This window comes from Lonchura striata, chromosome 1 (assembly GCF_046129695.1).
Source record: "Lonchura striata isolate bLonStr1 chromosome 1, bLonStr1.mat, whole genome shotgun sequence".
NCBI lineage: Eukaryota > Metazoa > Chordata > Aves > Passeriformes > Estrildidae > Lonchura > Lonchura striata.
The window spans coordinates 120,298,059-120,321,088 of NC_134603.1; the positions used below are offsets into that span (position 1 = coordinate 120,298,059).

Genomic DNA, 23,030 nt, shown 5'->3' on the forward strand with positions numbered 1-23,030 from the left:
TACAGATTTCTACTTGCTACTGGGAGAGCTGGATACATCTCATTTTACTGGAAAGAGACACAACTATGGAAGTTCTTGAGCCTTTTCCACAGTCATTACTTGCAGTTTAGTGCAGATGAACCACATCATTATATACCCTCTTAGACTTGCAAATAAACCAAGAAAACAAATTTAAAATACTTCCTTTTTGTGTTTGTGTAGGGAAGATATGTAATCTTCCAAGTATCCAATTTTGACATTTCTAGAGAAGGAGACTACAGATGACTTCCGACCCCTTTTTTGTCCATGTGCTTCTAATTCAGTTCAAATCTCTGATTCAATTTTAATTAGAATAATGAAGGTGGAAAGGGGAAAGTGAAGAACTAGGAATAAATTCTTATTCATTCTCAGCTTTTTAATGCTGGCTTAAGGTTTTAATAAATCTTCAACCTACAGTAGATTTTGTGGACTTTGGCTGAAAATGCAATAACATTTTAGGTCAAGACTGAAAGAGACCTCACAAGTCATAGTAGAGAATTTAATGTTTTTACACCCTACAGTTCACCTGACCCTAAATACTGATGGTGATTCATAAGTATTAAATTCACATTCAGCTACAGATTTACAGTCATTTAGAACAGCCAAGAAAAAGAGAGTGAAAACCAGGCTTATTCAAATGAATAGCTCTACTGTTTAACTATGGAAAAGTTCTCCAAACCCAAAAATCCCATAAAGCTGCAGAAGTCACAGACACTCTCAAAAGTAAAATCTCCCTGTACTAGGGAGAGGGAATCCAGATACAGAGGCCTAGCTGACAAGCTCTCCTATAACACCATTCCCAAGTGCTATATTTAAAATAAACCAAAAACCAAAAAGAAGCAAAGGGTCACATTAACATACCCACAAACTGTACATCTGAAAATTTTCTTCTTACTTTTCTCTGAGAGCAACCATCAGATAAGACCAATTACTTCTGTTTACAAGTATATTCCAGCAAAGACACAGTATTTTCCTGCTGAAGCAAAGTGAGTGGTTGACCAGGCACACTTGCTGCTGACATGCTCATTTTTCAAACCCTGCTTTTGTGGTGGTACAATTTTTGGCTTCCTTATTTATGCTGTTTATCCTTATTGGTAAGTAAAATTGTTGGGAAAAAAATGAGGTGTTGTACTGCAAGAGAAATAGTAGCAGAGGGCATAGTTAAGCAGAGGATGTATGCAAAAGCAACACTCATAATCTCTCTTGGATTCTGTTTATCTGTCTGTGACACTGGATGGTATTACATATCAGGATATCTATTTCCTTAATTTTAAGATAACAGATTAGACAATGAATATATGACATATATTCAAAAACGCTCTAAATATTTTCTACTTTAAAGCAGAAAAGTTACTTGGATGTGTCCCACATTGTTTTATTCCATCCTCCTCAGACAGCCTGAGAAACACTCGCCTTCAAGGCTGCCGTAGGCTTGCTCTCAGCAGAGGGTCTGTACAGCTGACTTTAATTGGGCAGAGTTGTCCCTGAACTTATAAAACCTGAATGCAGCTGAGAGGGTGATCCCCAGATTTGTCACCATACAGAAAAGCATGAAGGGGATCCATCAAGTTCCATGACGAAACTATAGTGGGGAATGCAATAATCTTCAAACTCATGGCGTTTTACTCCTTTTCAGATCAAACATTCCTCCCTGAGGGAAAAGTGTTATACAAACTGATCACCACAATCTCAAAACAGCTGTGTACTCTCAGCTGCTGTTTTCAGCAGCAGAAAGTTTGGAGACATTTCAAGAGACAAACAAATGAGATATCCTGGTTATTTTCCTCTCCAGAAGTACACACTTATATATGGACTCCTTTCTGCTGCAATGGTTTAATAGAGTGTTGCTGTGGAAACACTGGTGCCAAAGTACATCTAATAGGAAGCTATGTAGAAAAATCAGCCCATATATCAAACTCATGGAGGTTTTGCACTGAAAAGTACTTTGGTGTACTCTTCCTTGGCACTATATTTGTCCCCTGCTTTGAGTGCATCCTAGTGAAAATTCATGTTTCTCCAATATTACTTCTCTCTATGTTAGGAGAAGAACAAAACAAACACCTGAACTGTTAACCACCAACTTGAAAGTTTGTCTATGACTGTCTTTGAGCACACAATAAAGTCAGAAAAAGAGAGCTGTCATAAAATCTTTTCACTATTAAAATCCGAATATACATATTTTCTATATAATATCAGTGAAAGTACTTTGGTGAGTCTGTACTGAAGCCTTTCAGGAATGCTTTATCTGGAATTTCTTCTTGTTTTGTTTTTCCTTGGGATTTTTGTTTGTTTTCCTTATTTTTTTTCCAAAATAAAGTATTCATTTAAGTGGAAAAGCACATTTTAATTGCAGTGTATGAGAAAAAACTGATTTTCATTTTTAGTGTGTGTGATAACATTCTTTCCTAAAAGCAATAACCAATGATCTATGAAATGAATGTTCATTAGGCTGGCACATGAGCTTCTAGAAAAGGTATGTCTAAAAACCTCTATTTGGAAACATAGCTTACGTAATTATGAATTATTTTTAGACATAAACAAAAATATTAAAAAACCAAAGAATTTTCTTTCATGGATGATGTTTGTTATGGAAAATTAGAAGCAGAGAGGTTGTTTGATATTTATGATCTGACCAACTGATAAAAAATTCATGTAGGTAATATCTGAATTATCAAACAAATGGAATCAGTATAATTTTTTAACATAATCTGTGTATTATTTCTTTACTGTGACAAAATTATAGGAAATTACTGAGGTATGTGAAACACCTGAAAGATTACAATAACTGCAGAGACCTTTAAAGATACTTACATCACTTTCATGGCCTTCCCTTAGATTGTAAGTGAGATCATGCTGGATGTCTTCAACAAACTTGTGAGCATACTCTGGGTAAAGGTCGAGCACTTCAAAGAGACCTTTGAGTATAATACATTGGAGGTCACAGTATGTTAGAGCTTTAACATCTGCATTTGTTTTAATAACTTGATCCCTAATGGATAGGTTTGCTCCAATTAAATCTCCTTTACCTAAAAGAGAATACAAAAATAATTATCTTCAAAGCATACATTCTTTACTTCTTTTCTGAATCATAAAGCTGTTTAATATAATTGCTATACCTGAACCTGAAATTCCATTGTTACTAATGACTTGTTTAATTAATAACATGCTAAAGAATCATAGTCAATTTTCCCCCTCTCTTTTTTGCAGGTGCAAACTTATACACAATTCATTGGAGGTACAAAAACTAATTTCCAGACAGGTAACTGGCTGCTTGACTTAAGGGAGAGATGAAGTAAATATGCATAAAATGAAGATTTACACCAGTAACTAATAGCAGGTGCAATTATTTTTCAAAAAATATGTTGTCAGGGGGTTTTGTGTGTGTCTTAAAACATGCTGGTGTTAAGGTAGCACTTTAATGTTTCTGTTAAGGTAGCACTTTAATGTTTCTGTCAATAAGAAAAAATGGCTTAAGACAGAATCCTTGTGCTGTTTTTGTTTTTTTTTTTCATTTATGAGCGCGACTGCTTTAGAACACTGGCTGTATTAATAAAATCCTCAATTGACCATTGTGCTCCATATTGAGGAGCACAGAAATTTCATAATTAAAAGCTTGCATAAACATCTGAGCTGAGCTACAAATTCCACAGTGTAGTCATTGAACCATAGGTTTTCCCCAAAAGTTATAGGAGATGGTCTTCATTAAAGACCTGGACAGTGGGATGGAGTGCATTGTCAGCAAGTCATGGGCAATACCAGACTGGGGGAATTGGTTGATTCGCTGAAGGACAAAGTTGCCATGCAAGGGTAACCTCAATGAAAGACAAAATGTCTGCTAGAATTATCATAAAGTTCAACAAAACCAAATGTCAAGTCTTGTACCCCAGATGAAAACCCTCCCTACAGCAGTATGGACTGGGAACTGACCAGCTGGGCAGCAGATCTGCAGGAAAGGCCCTGGGAGTCCTTGTGGACAAGCTGAATGCGAGCCAGCAATGTGTCCTTGCAGCAAAGAAGTTCAAGGACTTCTTGTGCAGCATCAGCAAGAGCGGAGCCAGCAAGTCCAGTAAATGACTCTTTCCCTCTATTTGTCATACCTCATCTGGAGCACCGTGTCCACTATTGGGTTTCCCAGTAGAAGACATAATATTGACATATTAGAGTGAGTCAAAAAGAGACTACCAAGAATCAGAGTCTAAAGAATATAATTTATGAGAAGAGGCTGAAAAACCTGGCTATTGCTCCATCTTAAAAAGAAAAGGCAAAGGAAGGCTATTATTACTCTCTTCAACAGCCCAGCAGAAAATTGTAGAGAAAACAGGGGTAAACTTCTCTTCAGAGTACATGGGGCAACAAGATGTACTGGGCACAGTGTGTAATAAAATTCTCACTATAAATCAGGAAATGAAAATCAAGAAATAGTGGAACAGCCTGCCCAAAGAGGCTGTGAAATTGTCAGCATCCTTGCCTGGACATAGCCTCTATGACTCTGAGATAAATTTGCTCTTTTTTAAGCAGGTTTAAGTTGGGTAGTTTCTGAAGGTCTGGAGTTCCCTTCAATCTTACATTATTCTGTGATTAATTATAAGACTGTCACGTTGGAAAATCCACCCAGCATGTGATTCCAACCATATATTACACAGGAAATTGTCAGCTTGCAGAGTAAGTTAAACAAATCAGTCAGCCATCCCTGAACCTTCTCAAATAGAATAGTTTCACTTTCTCAAAAATACTTATTATAAACTCAAGGTAGGGAGGGATTTTCTCTTATGCTAGGAATATACACACATTAATGCTACTTTGTTGTCTCTTAAAAATCTCAGTATGATTGAGAACTGGTATGAGATTAGGTCAGTCTGGGAAAGAGAAATTTGATAGGTAATAATAACATCTGTCTTTGCTCAATACAACATGTATTTCTACGTAATAAAATATAGCATAAAGTTAAGCAGTAATACACTGTTACATTTTACTGCAAATATCAACAATTCCTTACATTTCTTCCATTATATTAAGCAAAGGGCTGTCAGTGTTAATTTATTGCTGTCTGTCTAGGTGGACTAGGGAAAGAATATTTCAAATATACCAAAACTGATCCTTAAACATCTTAATTAGAAACATTTTAGATATATGAACTGTATTAGTATCCATATTGCATAAAGATTTTGGGAAAATGTTAGATTTTTATTGGATTGTAGTTAAAATTTTGAAGTATTTTCAGGCTTGAAATGCCAAAATTGATCTGGTAGTGCTAATATATGTTTATTTTTCAAATTAAAATCATGAAGTAGGTAGTAACCTGAAGTTTCATGAAGAATTAATGAAGTGAGTAAATGATTCTACCTTGAATGCCAACATTTGTTACATAACATTTCAGCTATTCTTAGTACCTCTTTTCTTTTTTCTTTAATTGGATAACAAGCTTATATATACATGTTTTTCACAGACACATCTGTTTTTCAGTAAATAAGGGACATGTAGTTAAAGTTATGAATGTTCTCATTATGGATATTTTTCAAATAACTTATAGCTAATATTTTCAATAAATCAAAGCTATATGCTCAAATAGTACATAAATCATATGAAAACATATTTTACCATAAAATGTATCCTAATCATCATTATTAAAGTAATAGTCTCTAGAGGAAGCGAAGATGTATTTAATGAGAGCATTTCACTGAGTTGTCGCTGCATTGCTTGTTAGTGAGAATGGTTCAGTAAACAAAAACTAATCCACTAGAATTAGAATCAGGACAGAATTATAAAATATTCTGGGAACTGCAAGTAACTCAGCATTGTCAGGAAAAAAACTGCTGTCTAGAATTTACATGACATCAGCAACACAATTTCTCATAGGGACCTACGTGTTTAATGCATTCACCTTCTGCTGGTGTTAATTAGATTTAAATGATGAAGGTCCCATTCACTGTAACAAAATATTATTTCACAGTTATGATTATGGTTTTTGCATTATGATTTCATTAACTTCTCTCAGAAATCCACTAATATCTTATTGTTTTGATTGTCACCATTACACAATGATGCTTTAATTAGTACTTTCAGAAGTACCTGAAGATGGAATCATTAATGAAATCATAGTTCCAATGGGACTACCTCTTGAAATTTTGCTGTCTTTTCTCTTATGTTTTATTATAAGTCATATTTTATATCTTTGATCTATGTGATACAATGAAATCAAGAGATTCTTAAACTTCCTAGAAAAAAACAAGCGATGGAGTGATGTGGACTGTCAATCTAATATAATTAAAAGTTCTGAAAAAAATAGGACCTGTATCACATTTATTTTCTAAAAAAGACTAATCAAATGCATTCTAGTAAAATAAAGGAAATTCAATTATAGAAGAGCAGAAGCTTCTATTATCAACAGTCTAGTGCAATCCCACAAAACAAGAAGGAAAGCAAAAAAGGAAATGTTCTTTTTAACTCTGTTTTAGAAGAATATTAAAAGTTTTTTTAAAAAAGAATACATTTAAGTCTAAACAGATATCAAAATCATAATAAAATAATTATATGATTTTACTTTTAGAGTAAAATATATACTTTGTTTTGCCAAAAGCTTCATAAACATTAACTGAGACAGGTCTAATCATCCTTTAGCTGAAGATCAAGATAATTTCTTTAGTAAGACTTAGATTGAGGCAAATCACAGAAATTTATAGGTAGAGATGCTTAAACCTTAATAAGTAAAAACAGTAATCTTGCAAACAACAACTAAAAATGTATTAAAACAGAATTTCTGGCCTTTCTCACTTCCCATATACTCAGATAACTGCAGGCAGCATCAGCTAGCATGAAGTAAATTGGGGACCAGAGCCAACAATGCTTGTTTTTCACCACATGGCTTTTCTGCAAAGGGTGCTCATTGGCAAGTGCCTAAGAATGGCTCTTATTACTTTCTTTCATTTGGGACCATTAGTGGGAGCATTGTCTGGCCACTAATTTTCATGAAAGATTTAAGAACTGATGACCAATGTTCTTTGAGCTGTCAGTACCACCACCAAATATAGCAGAAAGCAGCAAGTTGTGTGAAAAGGTTACAAGGACCTGTCTGCATGAAAAGAAGAGAGAATAAATATAAGGAAATCAGAAGTGAAATATTGCACAGCTAATGATCTGGCAATTGAATGCTCCTTATGTCAAAATATAAGGAAGTTCAAACTAAAAAAAAGAAAACACAAAACTGTACATAGTGTACATAGAATAGGTATTGTAGATTAAAACTAAACAAATTCTTTCTCATCAGACAATTAGGACACACTAAGCCACCAGTTAGTAGTGAAGGTTCTCCTGCACTGGGGGACAATTCTTCCTCTTTGAGTCTATGATTGTGAACATACCAAGGATTGCCAGCACAGTGCTGTCCTTCAGGACTTCCATGGAACCTGAGCACACAAAGTAGATCGCTTGCAGGGCATCTCCCTGCCGGAGGAGGTATTCCCCAGGAGCACAGAAGGAGGTTTTGATGTGCAGAGACAGAGACCTGAGGCAACCACGACTGGCACACTCGAAAAGGGAAAGCTGCAAAATCTCCTTGTTCAAGTGCATGGTGATGTCTGAACGCAGCTCATCTGGGAAGTCTTTTAAAAGCTGTCCGAAAGAAGGAAAAAATTTTGAAAAAGAGAAAATCCGTAAAATTATTTGTTTCCACTTTTGCAGAAGTGGCCTGATTTAGTGGAGCTCCACATTACTGTTGGAAATAATTCCCTTTGATTTTTCTTACCCTCTTGATGAGATGTGCTATTTTGAGAAATTTTAACACTGATACATTCCAGGAAAAACATGAATAAATATATGCCTTTTTACTACAAAAAAAAAAAAAAAATCCCAAAAAGCCTCTCTAGAAAAAAAAAAAAAAAAACCACAGGAAAAAAAAAGTCAACAATACAGTTTGTATGAATTCCCTCTAATGCACAATTTAAGTTTTTCCAAATTCTTCTCTGTGATAGAACACAGTAAGCTGCTCAGATATATAATTGTATGCAGTGATATATACAATGAAAACAGAGAATTCTATAAAATTCACCAATATGTAATATTACTTCTTCTATAGTAAAACCACTGCAAGAGGAATGACTAAAATCAAACCCCACCTTGAATGTGTTTCTTTCTAGTTATTTTCCTTTTTTAATAATGTAACTGGACACTGAAGGAGGGGTGGGAAAGGAATGGAGACAAGGTGCACGTTCAATGGAAGAACCTATGTAAACTAAAAGACCACGAGGTCTCACTTTTTCCTTCCAAGCTGCAAGCTCACAAATATAGGATTTTTTTGTAATTTGAGGCCATGTGGCATCTGAACAGTGCAATCAGCCAATGCTTGACCAGGGGGGCTCAGACAAGGTGCTTTGTCCCTAGGAGGGAAATAATGGAAGACTGATGGCCTCTCCAGGAGCTGTCGTTGTAGTACAGCAGTCACTCACTTTCAGTGTGACTAAAGGTACAGAAGGTACAAAAGCTGAAGGTGATCATTAACCACATCTGGGAAAGCTTTGACATCTAACTCATTTTTGTATCTTTGTAAATCTTACTAAGCTCCTTCTGTTGCTAAGATGCTGTTGAAAATCCCATTCTTTGTGTTGTGCACAACACAAAAAGAATTTATCAGGAAAAGAAGGTTCCAAGCCCCAAATCTTTCTGCTTATTTCCACATTATCTTTAGAGACCAGTGAGTTTTATAACACAGATAACAAGAAACCTAAAGGGAGTGCTCCATTCAAATAACACTCCAGCAGAGAGAAGCTATTATTTCTCCTGCAGTACTGTAACACATAACCTGGATAAGTAATTTAAAACAAACAAGCACAGACACCACCAGAAATCTGTCTTTTGATTTCACACTCAAGTTACACTGTGAAATATTTAAAAATCTAGTGATATAAATAACATAAAAAATCAGCCTAAATAATTTGTTTACAGTATTGCAATAAATAAGATGCAGGAGGAAAGAAAAGGCATCATAGACCCTCCTAGAATCCTAAAAAGAACCTAAAATGACCATGTAGATATTTTGTTTAGTGAAAGACAGAAACACTCATTATAGCATTTCTGCTGGCATCATCTAAAAGGTTCTGATGAATGTCTCTTAAGCATTTAAGAATCACAGAGGACTGAATTTTACTACATTATTTGATGTCTTAAACCTGCTTTTTCAGTTGTATACACTCTTCCTGGGATAATCCAGGTTTATTTTTAGGCACAATTTTCTTTGCTATGTAACTCCACACAAAACACAGCACGATAAAAGAAAAATTACCCTCCTCCTTGACTCATAGTCATAGTTCATAGTCAAAACAATCAAACACAAATCCCCCCTCATTTGGTTACCTCATTGGAATCAATTCCATTATTGACAGACCACGTGGTTTGGAAATATTCAAGCATTCTTTGCTTTAGCTGCTGTGGCAGGTGATGGACCCGTATAAAGTCCTTCAGATCCTTGGTTCTTGTGTGATAAAGGGACCACCTGGAGTACATCCTCTGAATTATGGCAGTCACATTGCCAAACACCAAGGCATGCATCAGAGCTAAGAAGCATAGAAATTACATACAATGTGAAGTGATTTGTTGATCAACAAAACTTAACACAGAAAATAAACAGCATCTTCACAGAGCAAAAATTTCCTGACTGAGAGCTATAAGAAAGCTTTTGAATATAAAACTCCTTAAGTAATAGTATATTAATACTGTGATATTAATATGATTATCAATTTCTTGTGTTTTAGACATTATAAACCACCATAATGGGACAGGGTAGAACAACAACCTATTCTATCTAGTCAGGGTACCCAGCAAAAGAATTAAGTCAAATAAAGATTTTCCATAGTCTAAGAGAAAAGGAAAACAGAGCACAGAATCCTAGAATCATAAAATGGTTTGGGTTGGAAGGAACCTTTGAGATCATCTAGTTTCAGTCACTGCCTTTCACTAGACCAGGTTGCTCAAAGCCTCACCCAACCTGGCCTTGGACACAGCCAGGGATGGGGCATCCACAACTTCCCTGAGCAACATCTTTCTGAGCCTTACCACCCTCATAGTAAAGAATTTCTCCCAATATCTAATCTAAACATACGCTCAGTTTGAACCATTCCCACTTGTGCTGTCACCACAGGCCCTAGCAAAAGGCACAGGAAGGAACACATGTAGGCAGGTATGCTCAGAATATAATGAGATGCTAATAATCAGTATGGAAACTAGACTCAAGTGGTCAGTTGGAAACTACACAGAGCGTAATTTTCAGAGAACTCATATAAATAAAAGCAGTTACTAATGGGGACCATGTGTAGCAGAATGAGGTTGTAAATAACATATTCTGGGAGAGATATTTTTAAAAAGTTCAGAAAAAAACTCCATAAAAAAAATAAAGCAGAAATTCATGATAAAAGAAATATTCAAAGGGACAATCTGATTTCTTATGTTGCTTGGTAGGGTTAGTTATGGTTAAAATCATTCTGACATCCTGGAGTTTGTCTACAATTAGTGATTGGCTTGGGAATAAAAAGACCAGAAGAAAGATTGAAGAAGTTTTTACAGATAATAGGTCATCTGGGTTTGTCTGTGCAGAAATATGTTTGCTTATTTGAGTTGGAAGAATTACTGCTAAATTGTCTTCATGTGATATTAGAACGTACACATGTATATATGTGATGTATAGAACATACACATCCACAAATTGTTTATTAAAAAAAAATACTGAAATCTTGATTATTTCTCTAAAGGGACATATGTCTTTAAGGTGCTTGAAAGAAAGCAGATGGACTTCTCACAGTGACAAAGGAATTGGTTTATAAACAAGACAAACAGGTTGTTGACCTTGTATGTCTCTTTACAGAAATCCAATGTGAGTGAGAAGAAACAAGGGGGAGCAGGAGGAGGAAAGGATGCACTTTTAAATGGTAGAAATATAAAAATTCTGTAGTTTGGAGTGTTAGAAAACTTTTACAGGCTGAGAAAAATGCAAAAGAGCTAGTAACAATATCTATGCCCTTATTTTGAAGGGAGTGCAGAAAAATAGATAAAGAACTGCAGTGTAGAAATAGCAGGGAAAAAAAGGATTATGGATGTAGTAAAAATAGTAGGGCTAACTGGAAACTTATTTCTAAAAATAATCAGCTATTTCAACTAGGTGCTGCTCATGATGGTGCAGTGAATTGCTAAGTCATTAATGTCAGAAGCTAGAGCAACAAAATGTGAGGGAGTGGTGTAATAGTAGATCCAGAATATTATATTAGAAATATGACAGCTAGGCCTGGAAAAATTCAGCCAGACACAGATAAATAGGTTAAAGAAATAGTGTAACCTCTTTAAGGATGCAATAATCAGTTTAAAAAGGTGGTGGAATAAAGCGGTAAGTGGTGTATGAATGCAAATATAAGACTAACCTGTGATCTAAGTCCCTCATCAGACTCCAAGGTTAGGAGCTGGACAGTGTAGAGATCTCAGTGACATTACTATAGGCACAAATATAATCTAGAATTTTATCACTGTGGTAGAATCTGTCTTTGCCTATATACATTGGAAGGCAACTGCTTCTCATAATGACAAGCTATTCTTGGCAGTGACAGGCATTAGAATTCTTTATCAAATAATCATACACTTACCCTACTTTCTGTAAGAAACCGATTATGCCTCTGTCTAAACTCAAGTAGGACAAGTTCAAAACTTCTAGGAACTGTATGTATTTCATGCAGTGGCCTTTATTTTAATAGATACTTTAAATCACATTTTGCTTAGGGAACAGAGAAACACTTCTGATTCCATATAGGACTAGAGCTATGAGAGTGGGCCTCCCATCTCTTAAATACAAAAATACACATTATTTGCTGAAAGAACATGGAGAGTATAAGACAGAATATGGTATAATCACCTGCTGGAGGGCAGATCTGATCAATATTTTAGAAATGCTGTGTGTCCTAGGAATTCCGGTTACATTTTAATAAGTAAATTTTCTTTCCAACTTTAAGAAGACTTACTGTGTATTGAACAAGATATTTTATCTTCAGAATATGACTTGTTAAAAATTTAAGTTTCAAATGTATGCAAAATAAAAATTAATGTGAAGAGGCCAGTAAATATGAAAAAGGTATTCTATATATAATTTATTTGCTAAGTTTACACTTTTTTTTCCTGTCTCTAACTTTTTCAAGGTTTAAGTAAATTACTTAATTTTTTCAGTTTGTAGTGTCATACATTAAAGAGTTAAAAAAACCAAAACCCTGCCATTAAACTAATTCACCCCAGCCATTACACCTGAAATTTCAATAACCAATGGCATGATCAAAAAGTCTGAAAAACTTACACCAATTTTTCTCAGAACATCACTTTCCATTAGGGAATTTAAAAATTAAATATCAGCCAAAAAGATACACTAAAATAGTTTTTAAGAAATGATGAGGCATAATGTCCCTAACTATACAGATTAACATTTTATTCCTAACAGAGTTTTCTAAGGCATGCTCACCAATCTTTACAGTATCATTCTACTCTTTCATGTTTCCTTGATTTTCCTCAATAGTATCTAAAATATAATTCCTCAAGAAAATAGCTGCAGATCAGGCTGCTCTGCTTTCTTTACCTGGACATATCTTATTCACTGTACCCTTGCAGATATAAATCCATTCTCCTACCTGCTTGCCTTTAGGCAACTTCACCTTTCAGTCATCAGTTCCTTTTTACTCCACTCACCTGACTAGTTCTTCACAATTTATTCAATGTACAAGCATATTGCAAGAAATAAAATTGAAATTGTTATAACTGGACTAAATAAATATATAGGATACTTCTATATTCTACTCTATTATATTTATGAAAGCTTTGCCATATTAAAGTGAATTAAATATTCATCACTGCCTTATACAAGAGTTATCTTGATTTCTTGATAGAAATGAAAACTTCTTGAAATCCCCAAAGAACAGAGACCACAGTGTATTTTAAAACTATAATTTTATGCAACCACCAAAAGAAATTCATGAGCTGCTTGTGGTTTTGTGACATTGTGAAAACTAAAATTATTTAGTTCTTGGATAGTTTGTTATATTATTGCCTTTCATTTTCAGGACTGAGGAAAATGAAAATAATTCATTGAAAAATTATTTTACCACTTGATGCTGCAAATATATAGCTTACAGGTAATTCATCATGTTTCCTGATGTTCAAGTGTCAAATTTCCAATTTATTGTTGCCAGGAGAATTTATCATGCAAAGCTGACACCCAGGGTTTTACTGACTAACCCTGGAGAAACACCTACTAGTATTTCCAGAACAACTAAGCCAGCAGAAAGAAAAAGGGAGAACAGAGTACTCTAGCAGTGACTTGCTTTTACCCTTCATGGCCAGTGTGACATCTTTGAGCTGTATTATGTACACATCATGAAATAGCACATCTGATTTTTTGTGGAAGATGAATGAAAAGACAGAGCTTCTGGTGCTTTCTCTAAAGAACTTGGCTTACAAATCTCTGTTTATTGTACCCAGGTGCCTCAGCAGAAGCAAGGGGGCCATGAATGAGCATGTGGCTTACTCCAACAGTACAACTAGGTAATCAGCATAAACAGAAATGTTACTAAGAGCTCCAAATATGACAAAAAATTGCATTCTGATTCAATTCTGAAACAAGTTTTTATCAATGATAGTTGAATGGTCTTTTTCTTTTTTTTTTTTCTTTTTTTTTTTTTTTTTTTTTTAATGTTAAGGCTCACCAAACAGTCTCCTGGCTCTGTTCTGTCCCTCTCTCTGGTCTGGTCCTTCAGCTGAGGATACACACCAGTTCACAGACACTTTGTCCTGTGGGCTGCCCACCTCCCCTCATCACCATTCCCAGGGCTGCTGTGGGGATGGAGCTGCAGCTGGTGTGCACATCATACCTGACTGTCTCGAAAAGTGTCTGTCACCAGTGACTGAAATCCCCAACACATGGCTGGGCCACTTCCACTGTTAATAATGTGAACTTGCATTTCAATGGGCAACACCATCTTTCATCATCATAAGTGAACAAAAGAAATATATCTGCCTGAGAGAGTTTATCTAGTGTAAACCAAACAAAGTAGTTTCCTTCTTTTGCTATTTTAAATTGAATTTATTAAGTTTTCCACTGTGTTGGTTCATGGTTTCTTTAAAGAAACCTATCAAAATTTCAGCTTTTATTTGACTTTTTCCTACTCCTTGAAAAGGTTTTAAATGACACTTAATTGTACCTACCCCCAATCAACATTGTGCAAATGGAGAAGATCTTTTCAGCATCGGTATTGGCTGAAACATTTCCAAAGCCAACACTGGTGAGGCTGCTAAGAGTGAAATACAGGGCAGCTATATAGGCACTTCTGATTGATGGGCCTCCAAGTGTATTATTCTCATAATAAGGAGATTCAATTCGTTTTCCTAGCTCATGAAGCCAACCTGCAAAAGAAAGCATAAAAAGAGTTACTTTTTAGTAATACTGACAACACCGTGAAAACTTCACATTATACTAAAACAAAACCCCAAAAATCAACTTAAAAAACATTATATTCTTCACAAAATTCCAAGAATAAAAAGAATATTAAACTGTGGGAATTTATGCAACACATTGTGTCTCTGAGATATTTATTTTTATGTGCAATTTTTTATGATAAGAATTGCATTTCTGCATTGAAATCAAGTGGTTTTGAATTGCATATTACAGGTCTAATTATATACTTTATAGCATCTATTAAGTCACTAAAAAGAAAAAAATCTTCACCTAATAGCACTGCAGTAACAATGCAACATCATTTGATTCTTTCCATTAATTAATGCTTGGAAAGCTTTTTGACATTCTAAGACTAAATCATTATAATAGTAATTACATATTCTGAGCTTTTCACATGTTTCTTTTTACAGTAGAAAAGATTCAAAGAACTAAACATAACTTACAAACCAGAATTAATTTTCAAAACATGCTTCAGTAAGTATTTTCTAAATTGTTCATTAAATTTTTCCTTTCATTTTGATAAACAGGTCTATGTGTGCCACAGAAAGCAGAATTAGCTACTGCCTCAGATATTTGAAAAAAACAACAAAACGACCCCAAAGCAACAATGCAGGAAAGAATATCCAGCTGGAAAACACAACCTGAATGAATTATATAAACACAATGCTTCACAAAAATCAAGACTGGGGAAAAAAGAAGGATAAGAATCTATTTGTGTGCCCAGTTTTGCTTTTTGAACAGCTTGCTTGGGAGATTTGGAATCTTTCTTGGGTATATAGGGAGAACTGCCAAAAGAAAATAATGCTGACAGACAGAGTGTTATTTTTGTAAAAATTCTTTGGGGGTCACCTTTTGTAAGCTGGGACCTGACAGACTGAATCACCTCCTGAAGATTATTCTCTATCTACTTCAGTCAGCATCCATTTGGGTGAATCCAAATATGAACTGGGGGAAATCTCATTGCACAGAATGTCTGCAAAAGTAGGGGGTAGATTTAGAGTATCTGTCCCAGCACTTCCAATCAAGTTGGAAAAAAAATCTGTACAAATTTAGCACCTAGAGTAGATCTGATGAACCATGGTTGCTCCTGTGCTCAGTTCCATGCTTTCTGGCATGCTGTTCTCCAAAGAAAGCTCAGCCAGAAGGGCTGGGAAATGGCACAGCAAGGTCTGGCCATGGCCCTACGGATCCAGTCTGTGCAGGACAGGGAATTTGATCAAAAGCATAAATGAAAGCAATCTGCATTGCCATACAATGGCAGTACTGAGTAGGATTGTTTTACCTTGCCAACAGACAGGAAAGCATATGATGATCCCCTTGATTTTGCCCGGATAGATGGTATTAATCAAGTGGGGCTATTCTATATTTGTGGCTCTCAATTATTTAAAATAAAAGTAGAGCAAAATGGGAAGAGGAAAATAAAAAAAAAAGAAAAAATCCTAGCTGAGTCAATACCAGCACTCTGTGCACTACTGTTTTTCTGAGATTATGAGATTACACTACATTTCCCCAACAGTAGCATGGTCCTTTGTATGGCAGATTTAATTCCTATATTTCTATAGTAAGGAATGTAATCATAAACATTAAAGAACATAGAATAAAAACCTAATAAAATATCTGGCAGAGAGGAGACAAAGTTAAAAAAGGTCTATCTAAACCTAGTGTAAAGCAATACAATCACAAAGTTCAAGATCAGCTCAAGATTGTTTCAGTTGCAAAACTGAAACAAATAAGTTATTTTAAAGAAGTGTAACTGATATGCCTTTTAGGAGAAAATCTCCTGCCTCAGAGTGTTCTAAAATCCACTGATTCTCAGGCCATTTCCATTTTTCTCACTTTTCATGCATTTCCAGTGCTACCCAGGAAAGGTGGATGGCTGCATTCTTTAACTGAGAGATATATGTGAATTGGTTTCTCCTTTACAGCTCACTTTATGTTCAAGGTTTTCATCCAACCCTACCGAAACATTATTGCTCCTAAAGGATTCATTCTGCTAGTAAAAGTAAGGTACAAAAATATGTGTCTATATTGTGTCAATCAGCAGAAGTCTCTATAATATCTCTACAAAAATTCTACTACCAGAATACCAATATAATAATTTTATAATTTCTAGCAAACACTTCTGGCCAAGATACCAGTATTTGACATGAGTTTAGTATTCATTGTCTAGTTCTGTGGTATAACTGAAGGTCAGACAAATCATCCCCTCAGTAGGATATATGGCTTATCACTAAGCTAAACCACTAGCAGTTAGCAATGATAAGCAATCCTTAATGATTGCTAAAATAATGCCCACAATGTAAAGAAAAGCTATGAAGTAAATCTATTTAGAGATTTAGACTTAGAAGAGAAAATATATGTCTGAAAGGGAAAACCCCAAAAATATATTTCACTGACTTGTAGATAAGACCATGTTTACACCTCCTCATTTCTATTTTGGCTGGCAGAGATTATCCTAATCAGGAACTTCTGAAAAAAATTATATAAAGTGGTGTTTCAGCCAGACTATTTAAATGCTGCAATATTGTCCAGACCAACAGTACTATTTGTTGCTAGCACTGTATTTTTTTTTTTTTTTTCAGTTTCAGGGTAGAGGTAGGGTTGGGGTTGCATGTAAATACTTCCATCAGTAAATACTTCCAATGGAAGTAGTCATGAGGTAGCATCACTGACTAGTGCCTTTTCAGTTCGCGTAGGTAACAGCTCTCAGCAGATTCTCTGGCAAGCTTGAGTAATTAATTTCTGCCCTCAGGGAAGAAGAGAAAAATAAATATACCTTGTAGCCAGAGGGAGCTTCCTAGAATTTAGCATTATGAATCTTGTCTGGTTCAGACTTAGCATTGTCTAGGCACAGCACTCCGACTTTGAAAACATTTTAAAGCACCAATTAGCATAATTAAGAGGAAAGCCTTTCAAAGGGAAAAAGAGCACTTAAGTAATCAAGTCCCATTGGAAAAGTCAATAGGAATTGGATATCTAGCTCCATTAGGCTACTTTGAAAATTGTTGTAAGAATATGTATTGAGTTTCATTTACTTGTATTTGGGAAGTCTCAAGTATCAGCAGAAGCCTAAAAAAGCATTTAAACCTCCATAGATGACATACATTTTAACTGGATGGAAATAACATTATTTAATTTACTAGACATCCAGAAAATCAGTCCTTCCCCTGGCTTGGTGCTTTCTCTGCACTGAGTATGTACAATGCTCCCTATAATTTTCAGCTTTATTCTATACTACTACTTAGATTTTCCTTTTATGCCAGACACTTAACATACCAAAATACTGTCTGGTACTTCAAAAACTTAGAAATTAATTGTATTTTCTAATGCATTAACTAACTACAGCGCTTATTTAAAAAATAAGAGAAACATTTTCTTTTCCAGTTAAAAAAAAAGACCCAAAGTCTTTGGTTTATTCTACACTACAGTGTCAGGAAGAATAAAGAGGTGTGGATAAGGAGTACCTCTGAGAGCATCCCTGAATGACTGAAAGCAATAGCAGTGATGATGCTAAAAGAGAAAAGTATGAGACAAAGGCCGAGCTTCTCTCAGCTATGATTTCATACCAAATTTAGGGACTTCAAGTATTCCTAGGAGAAATGTGAAGGTATAAAAGCCTATCTGCTCTCACATAACCACTTTTTTGGATGTTTAAACAGTATTTCTACCTTATTCAGGGCCAGAACATACCTGGCCCTGTCATGCTAGTGAGGAGAGAGTAAGCAATACTAAGCTGATAGTAGAAAAAGAGAATATATAGTGAGAAAGGCTGGAGTTAAATAAAGGACACTGTGGATTGTATTTAGTGAAGATTATATTTAAGGAGTATGTCTGAGGCTGAATTTTGTTTTTCTGACTCAACTGAAAAGAAATAATAATGGAAAAATGTCCTGAACTGGAGCACATGCAGCCTTCTGATATAAATAGATTGTAAGTTTCAACACAGAAGTCGCTATCCTATGACTACTAATGTGTGTTGCAGTGAACAGTTGTTAAGTGTCATTAAGGAGAAGATAAAAACTATACAAGAGAAATTAGATCCTTCATCACTGGAATATATATTTAAATTAAAATCACTCTGTAGCCTGAGAGCTGTGCTGTTTCCCACTGCAGTAGTCCCTGATCACTGCTGATAGCTCCTAATTTCACGTCTAGAGCCAGGCAGCCAGAAGCTATAGGTTTGCACAGCAAAGCACACCTCCCTTTCATCACATAGCAGCACCCTCTGATCTACAAATAAACACCTCATATTTCCATTTTGAATGGGGGAAAATAGTCCAAGTTTCTATTGATGTCAACGAACCAAGATTCTCAGCTGTATCCATCTGTATGTTTCTTTGTATTTACCTCCACAAAAATAAACCTTAAGGCAGAACAGAGAGAGCAAGTAGGTGAATTTCCTTCTTTTAAGGTAAAAACACCTGTGATTACAGTTTCTGTGATTTTAGATGTCCACATCACTTCCCTCAACTATGTGGCTTCTTCAGAATGTATCATAGCTAAAGTTCATTTGAAGAGAGTACGCCAGAGCTAATATTGTATTTGAGATGAGATTTTTTTAGAACAGCATAATGAATACATTTTACCATATCAAATCCCAGTTATTATTCATTAGACATTAAAACAGTAGCTTCATTTTTAAGATTGCTTGCAAAAAATTTTGCACAATTACTCCCTAGATGTTGATGACTGATATAGTACATTCAGGATCTAAAGGTGTATAAGAAGAGGAAATAATTTTACTTCTTGTGTGTATGACTGCATTATTGAATAATTATTGCCTCTGTTCTCATGGTGATTACTCAGGTTCTTCACAAGAGTTTCAAAGCCTTTTTTATCCCTATCTAGCCAAAATGTTTTTGACATGTACAAATTCTCCCTGCTAAAACATTTGTAGTTTTTCCCCAGGCTATTAATAGACCAAACAGCACCATTCCTACTATTTCACCCTGTGGAATATCACTGTTACTCTTTCATTGTCACAAAACCTGATCATTTGTTTACAGGTTTGATTTATGGTGCCTTTGCCTGTCATGTTAGGGGAGGCTCTCAGGTACCAGAGCAGATGGTTTTAGGATTAAAGAACCCCAGAGAGGGCAAGAGCAATCATACCATTGCTTCTGGAGGACAGTAAATGTGACAGATCTTATTGAACAGGGTCAATAAGCAAAATAGGAATTGGGCTTTTCTTTCACAATTTAGGAAAATAAAAAAGGTACTAACCACCCCCCACACACAACCTTTCCCTCCCCGTCCAAAACAAAGCAAAAAAACAAGAAACCAAGACCAAGACACAGTCCTGAACATGTGACACAGTTGCAGGTTGTGAGAGTGTGTAAACACAGCTCTAGCACATGTACTCAAATGACAGAATTGCACACTAGTAAAATACAGGACATGAATTTATGCTTTTTTCAAAATGAAGACAATAAATAAGCATGTAAGAGGAAACCAGAGGTGTGTCTATATGATCTGCCAACAAGTACAGGGTACAAAGGAACAGCTCTCGCCAAGAGAATTATATTTGAAGAAAATTAGCTGTTATTGAAGACAAGTAAAAGTTGATTAGCAATGCATGAAATTTAAACTAGAGTGATTTCAATATTAGTACAACAGACCTAACCATAATGGCTGCAGGACAATTAAAATGATTAGCATTAATCTAGTTCCCTTGATCTTTATTCTGCCAACACACTTTCCTGCAAAGAGTGGACACCTAAAATGAGAAAGAAAACTAATTTGCTAAAGAAAATAACACATTTCTCAAGTACTGAGACTGCTTAAAGCTATTAAAGTAAGTTTCAAAAGAATTTATTCTAAATACCTCTTATTTTAGCTTTGAATTAACTGATCAGAGTATATTCTTTATTATGATGAATTTAATGATTGTTTTATCCTTAAACTAGAAAGACGTTACATGGCCAGAATGAGAGTGGTAGTGTTACAGAAGTAAAGGAACACTACTGCAGTATTCAAATTTTGTGGAGGGAAATTTTTGCTACAACACAGAAAAGAAACAGGTCTAACTTGGCCTATATGAAGCATAATTTTATCTCCATTGCCTGTGAATGAAGTCCTTGTGGTAGAGTCACTCTCAAGGCTGCCCTGTGTGACCCTGGGAGCAGAGCCCAGACACCAGCTGTGCTGACTTGGAACTGCCATGTGTGCAGCAAGGATGGGATTAGTGCTTTGGATCAATGCAAGGCAGGGGTATCTGCCCTCCACACATCATAGCATTGCTTTTTTCTTACTTTTGAAACCCATTATCTGTATACCTTTACATCTAATTTATGTCTATTTTGGTATTTTCCCCCATTTTTCTGTGTTGAAGTCATAATCCCTGGCAACTTTCTGGTGTATTGGTTACATCAGCTAATCAGGTAATGAAGGGCTATGTTGAATTTGTTCCAGCAGATTATACTTAACCTCTGTTGCTAGATTTTCAAGTGCCAAAATGTGAGACATATATGGAAGGTTATATACATTTATTTGCTGAATGTGCACATTACGGACAATATGTAAGAAAAAAAGCAAACACCTCAAAAACTCCTTTAATATGTAATCAAAGAGGAGAAAGATAATCCCTTTTGCATCAAGTACTCTGTGCTTCTTTCTATTCAGCAGATAAAATCTTCAGAGCTGAGAGAACAAATTTTATAAGATTTCATACTTCAGATCTCAGATGTTAACTTCTTTAAAGTCTAATCCATAAACAAAAATTCTAGTCTTTCATGTAGGTTCTATATATGTCATTTAAATATCCCTGTGAAAATATTAACAGCATATTTTTGCGGAGCTTGCAAACACTGAAAATTACAAAATGGAATATTTTAAAATTACAAGTAAAATAGCTGAGAATTGCAAAGCCACATCATTCTCAGAAACAAACCATGATGAGACATCTCTACAAAATTATAGATCCACCAGTAGCAACTTTGAGGATCATCGTCATATTAGAATTCAGGTGAACATTAGGAATATCTTGATTCAATAAATTGGCCATTTGATTTCCATTGTAGAGAAACTGGATAGAATTTTTATTATATCGCTTCCCAAACTAGCACATGAAGTGAGAGATCATCATGAGCCAGAATCCAAGGCACAAACACATCCTAATAAAGCTGACAATTCAGACCCTTGCATCTACATTTTTTTTTAAATGGATCAAATATGAGATGAAATTGTAATCTTCTGCTGATTTGGGGAATTTTACCACTGATTTTTGAGCATCTGTAACATCATCCAGAGAGTTTGAACTTGGACTTAATTCAGTCAGAAGACAAAAACAAAGGTGAAAATTAAAGATTCCTGTATTGCTCATGAGGCTTGGACATTAAAGATGCACAAACCTCTGCAGTCCAAGGCAGGTAGGTGACATTAATATTTTCATATCTGGTTCCTTTTGAATGCCTGCCTTACCCTTTGCAGGTACAATAACCTAGAGGAAACTCAATCATCCCAAAGATCCTTAGGGAAAGTTTTAGAGATGTACGTTGAGACAGATATTTTTAAAATACTTTCAAAACCCATAGAGCTTTCCAAACTAAATGTGTACTCCTTGTTGTGTTAGAGCATTTTTAGATACAAGCCTAACCTCTGTCAGGTCTATCAAAAGTTAATTTGATTTGAAACGTGAATTTTTTTATAAGGCTAAAGAATACTCTTTGTAAATAAATTGGCTTTTGTATTTCTGCTTGAATGTATGCTTGGAAGGTAGCATAAAAAAACCACCAACATTTTGCAGAGCTTTAACTCATCTAATTTGACAAAGTCATAACAAGATACTGACCCATTGTTTTCATTGAAAATGAAACCTTCATGGTGAAATAAATACTCCATGAAGTAATCAGTTTCAGTAGGAAGAGGAGCTCAGTCAAGGCGTTAAAATAGGAAAAAAAAAATCTAACATCTAATTGCAATGTTCCTTATAACAAGAAAAACAGCTGAGCCCAAAAAAGTGCAGAAAACCTGAAAATTAGGCCTTAATTATCTGATAAAACTCAAGTCTGAATTGGAAGTATCTCTTTTTAGAATAAAAAAGTAGCATTTCTCTTTTCTCATGGTAATATTGCTGCCGCCTTTGAGATATAGACAAAACTGCCTTGTAGGAAATAATTTGTTGTCATTGCCAAGGTGTGGTCTGTTAAATACATTTTCATTTTGGGAAGCCATAAGTGCAAGGAGAGGTATGTCCTATGAGAAGCTTGCAATCCACTCCAGTAAAGGCACAATAAGAATTATAATGCAAAAAGCCTCTGATTAATCACTGCTGGGCATGTTCATGGCTTAAAAACAGTAGAGCAAAAGTCCTGATATTAAATATTTGCAATGATAGCATTTTATTAGAAAACAATGTTGGAAAGATATATTTTAGAACATTTAGTTAGCAACAAGTTAGAACACTGTGGAGTTTGGCATATCTTCCATCTAATGCAAAATGCTATATAAACACTCTACAAAACACAGTGTACATGAATTACCAACAGCTTCACACATTTCAAGCCCTGCACATTTCTAGCCAGAATCCAGCTATAGTTGATGCATTAAA

General features: G+C 35.2%; 1 protein-coding gene across 1 annotated transcript in view; it reads right to left on the bottom strand.

The window, feature by feature from the left end:
• The window catches only part of KCNH8 (potassium voltage-gated channel subfamily H member 8), a 175,748-nt gene that overhangs the window by 30,609 nt on the left and 122,109 nt on the right, over window positions 1-23,030 (bottom strand). The window contains exons 8-11 of the mRNA XM_021538123.3: window positions 14,233-14,430; window positions 9,364-9,563; window positions 7,377-7,626; window positions 2,830-3,044 (exon numbers count right to left, since the gene is read on the bottom strand). Coding sequence (XP_021393798.1) covers window positions 2,830-3,044; window positions 7,377-7,626; window positions 9,364-9,563; window positions 14,233-14,430 — 863 coding nt within the window. The remainder of the gene's footprint in view (window positions 1-2,829; window positions 3,045-7,376; window positions 7,627-9,363; window positions 9,564-14,232; window positions 14,431-23,030) is intronic.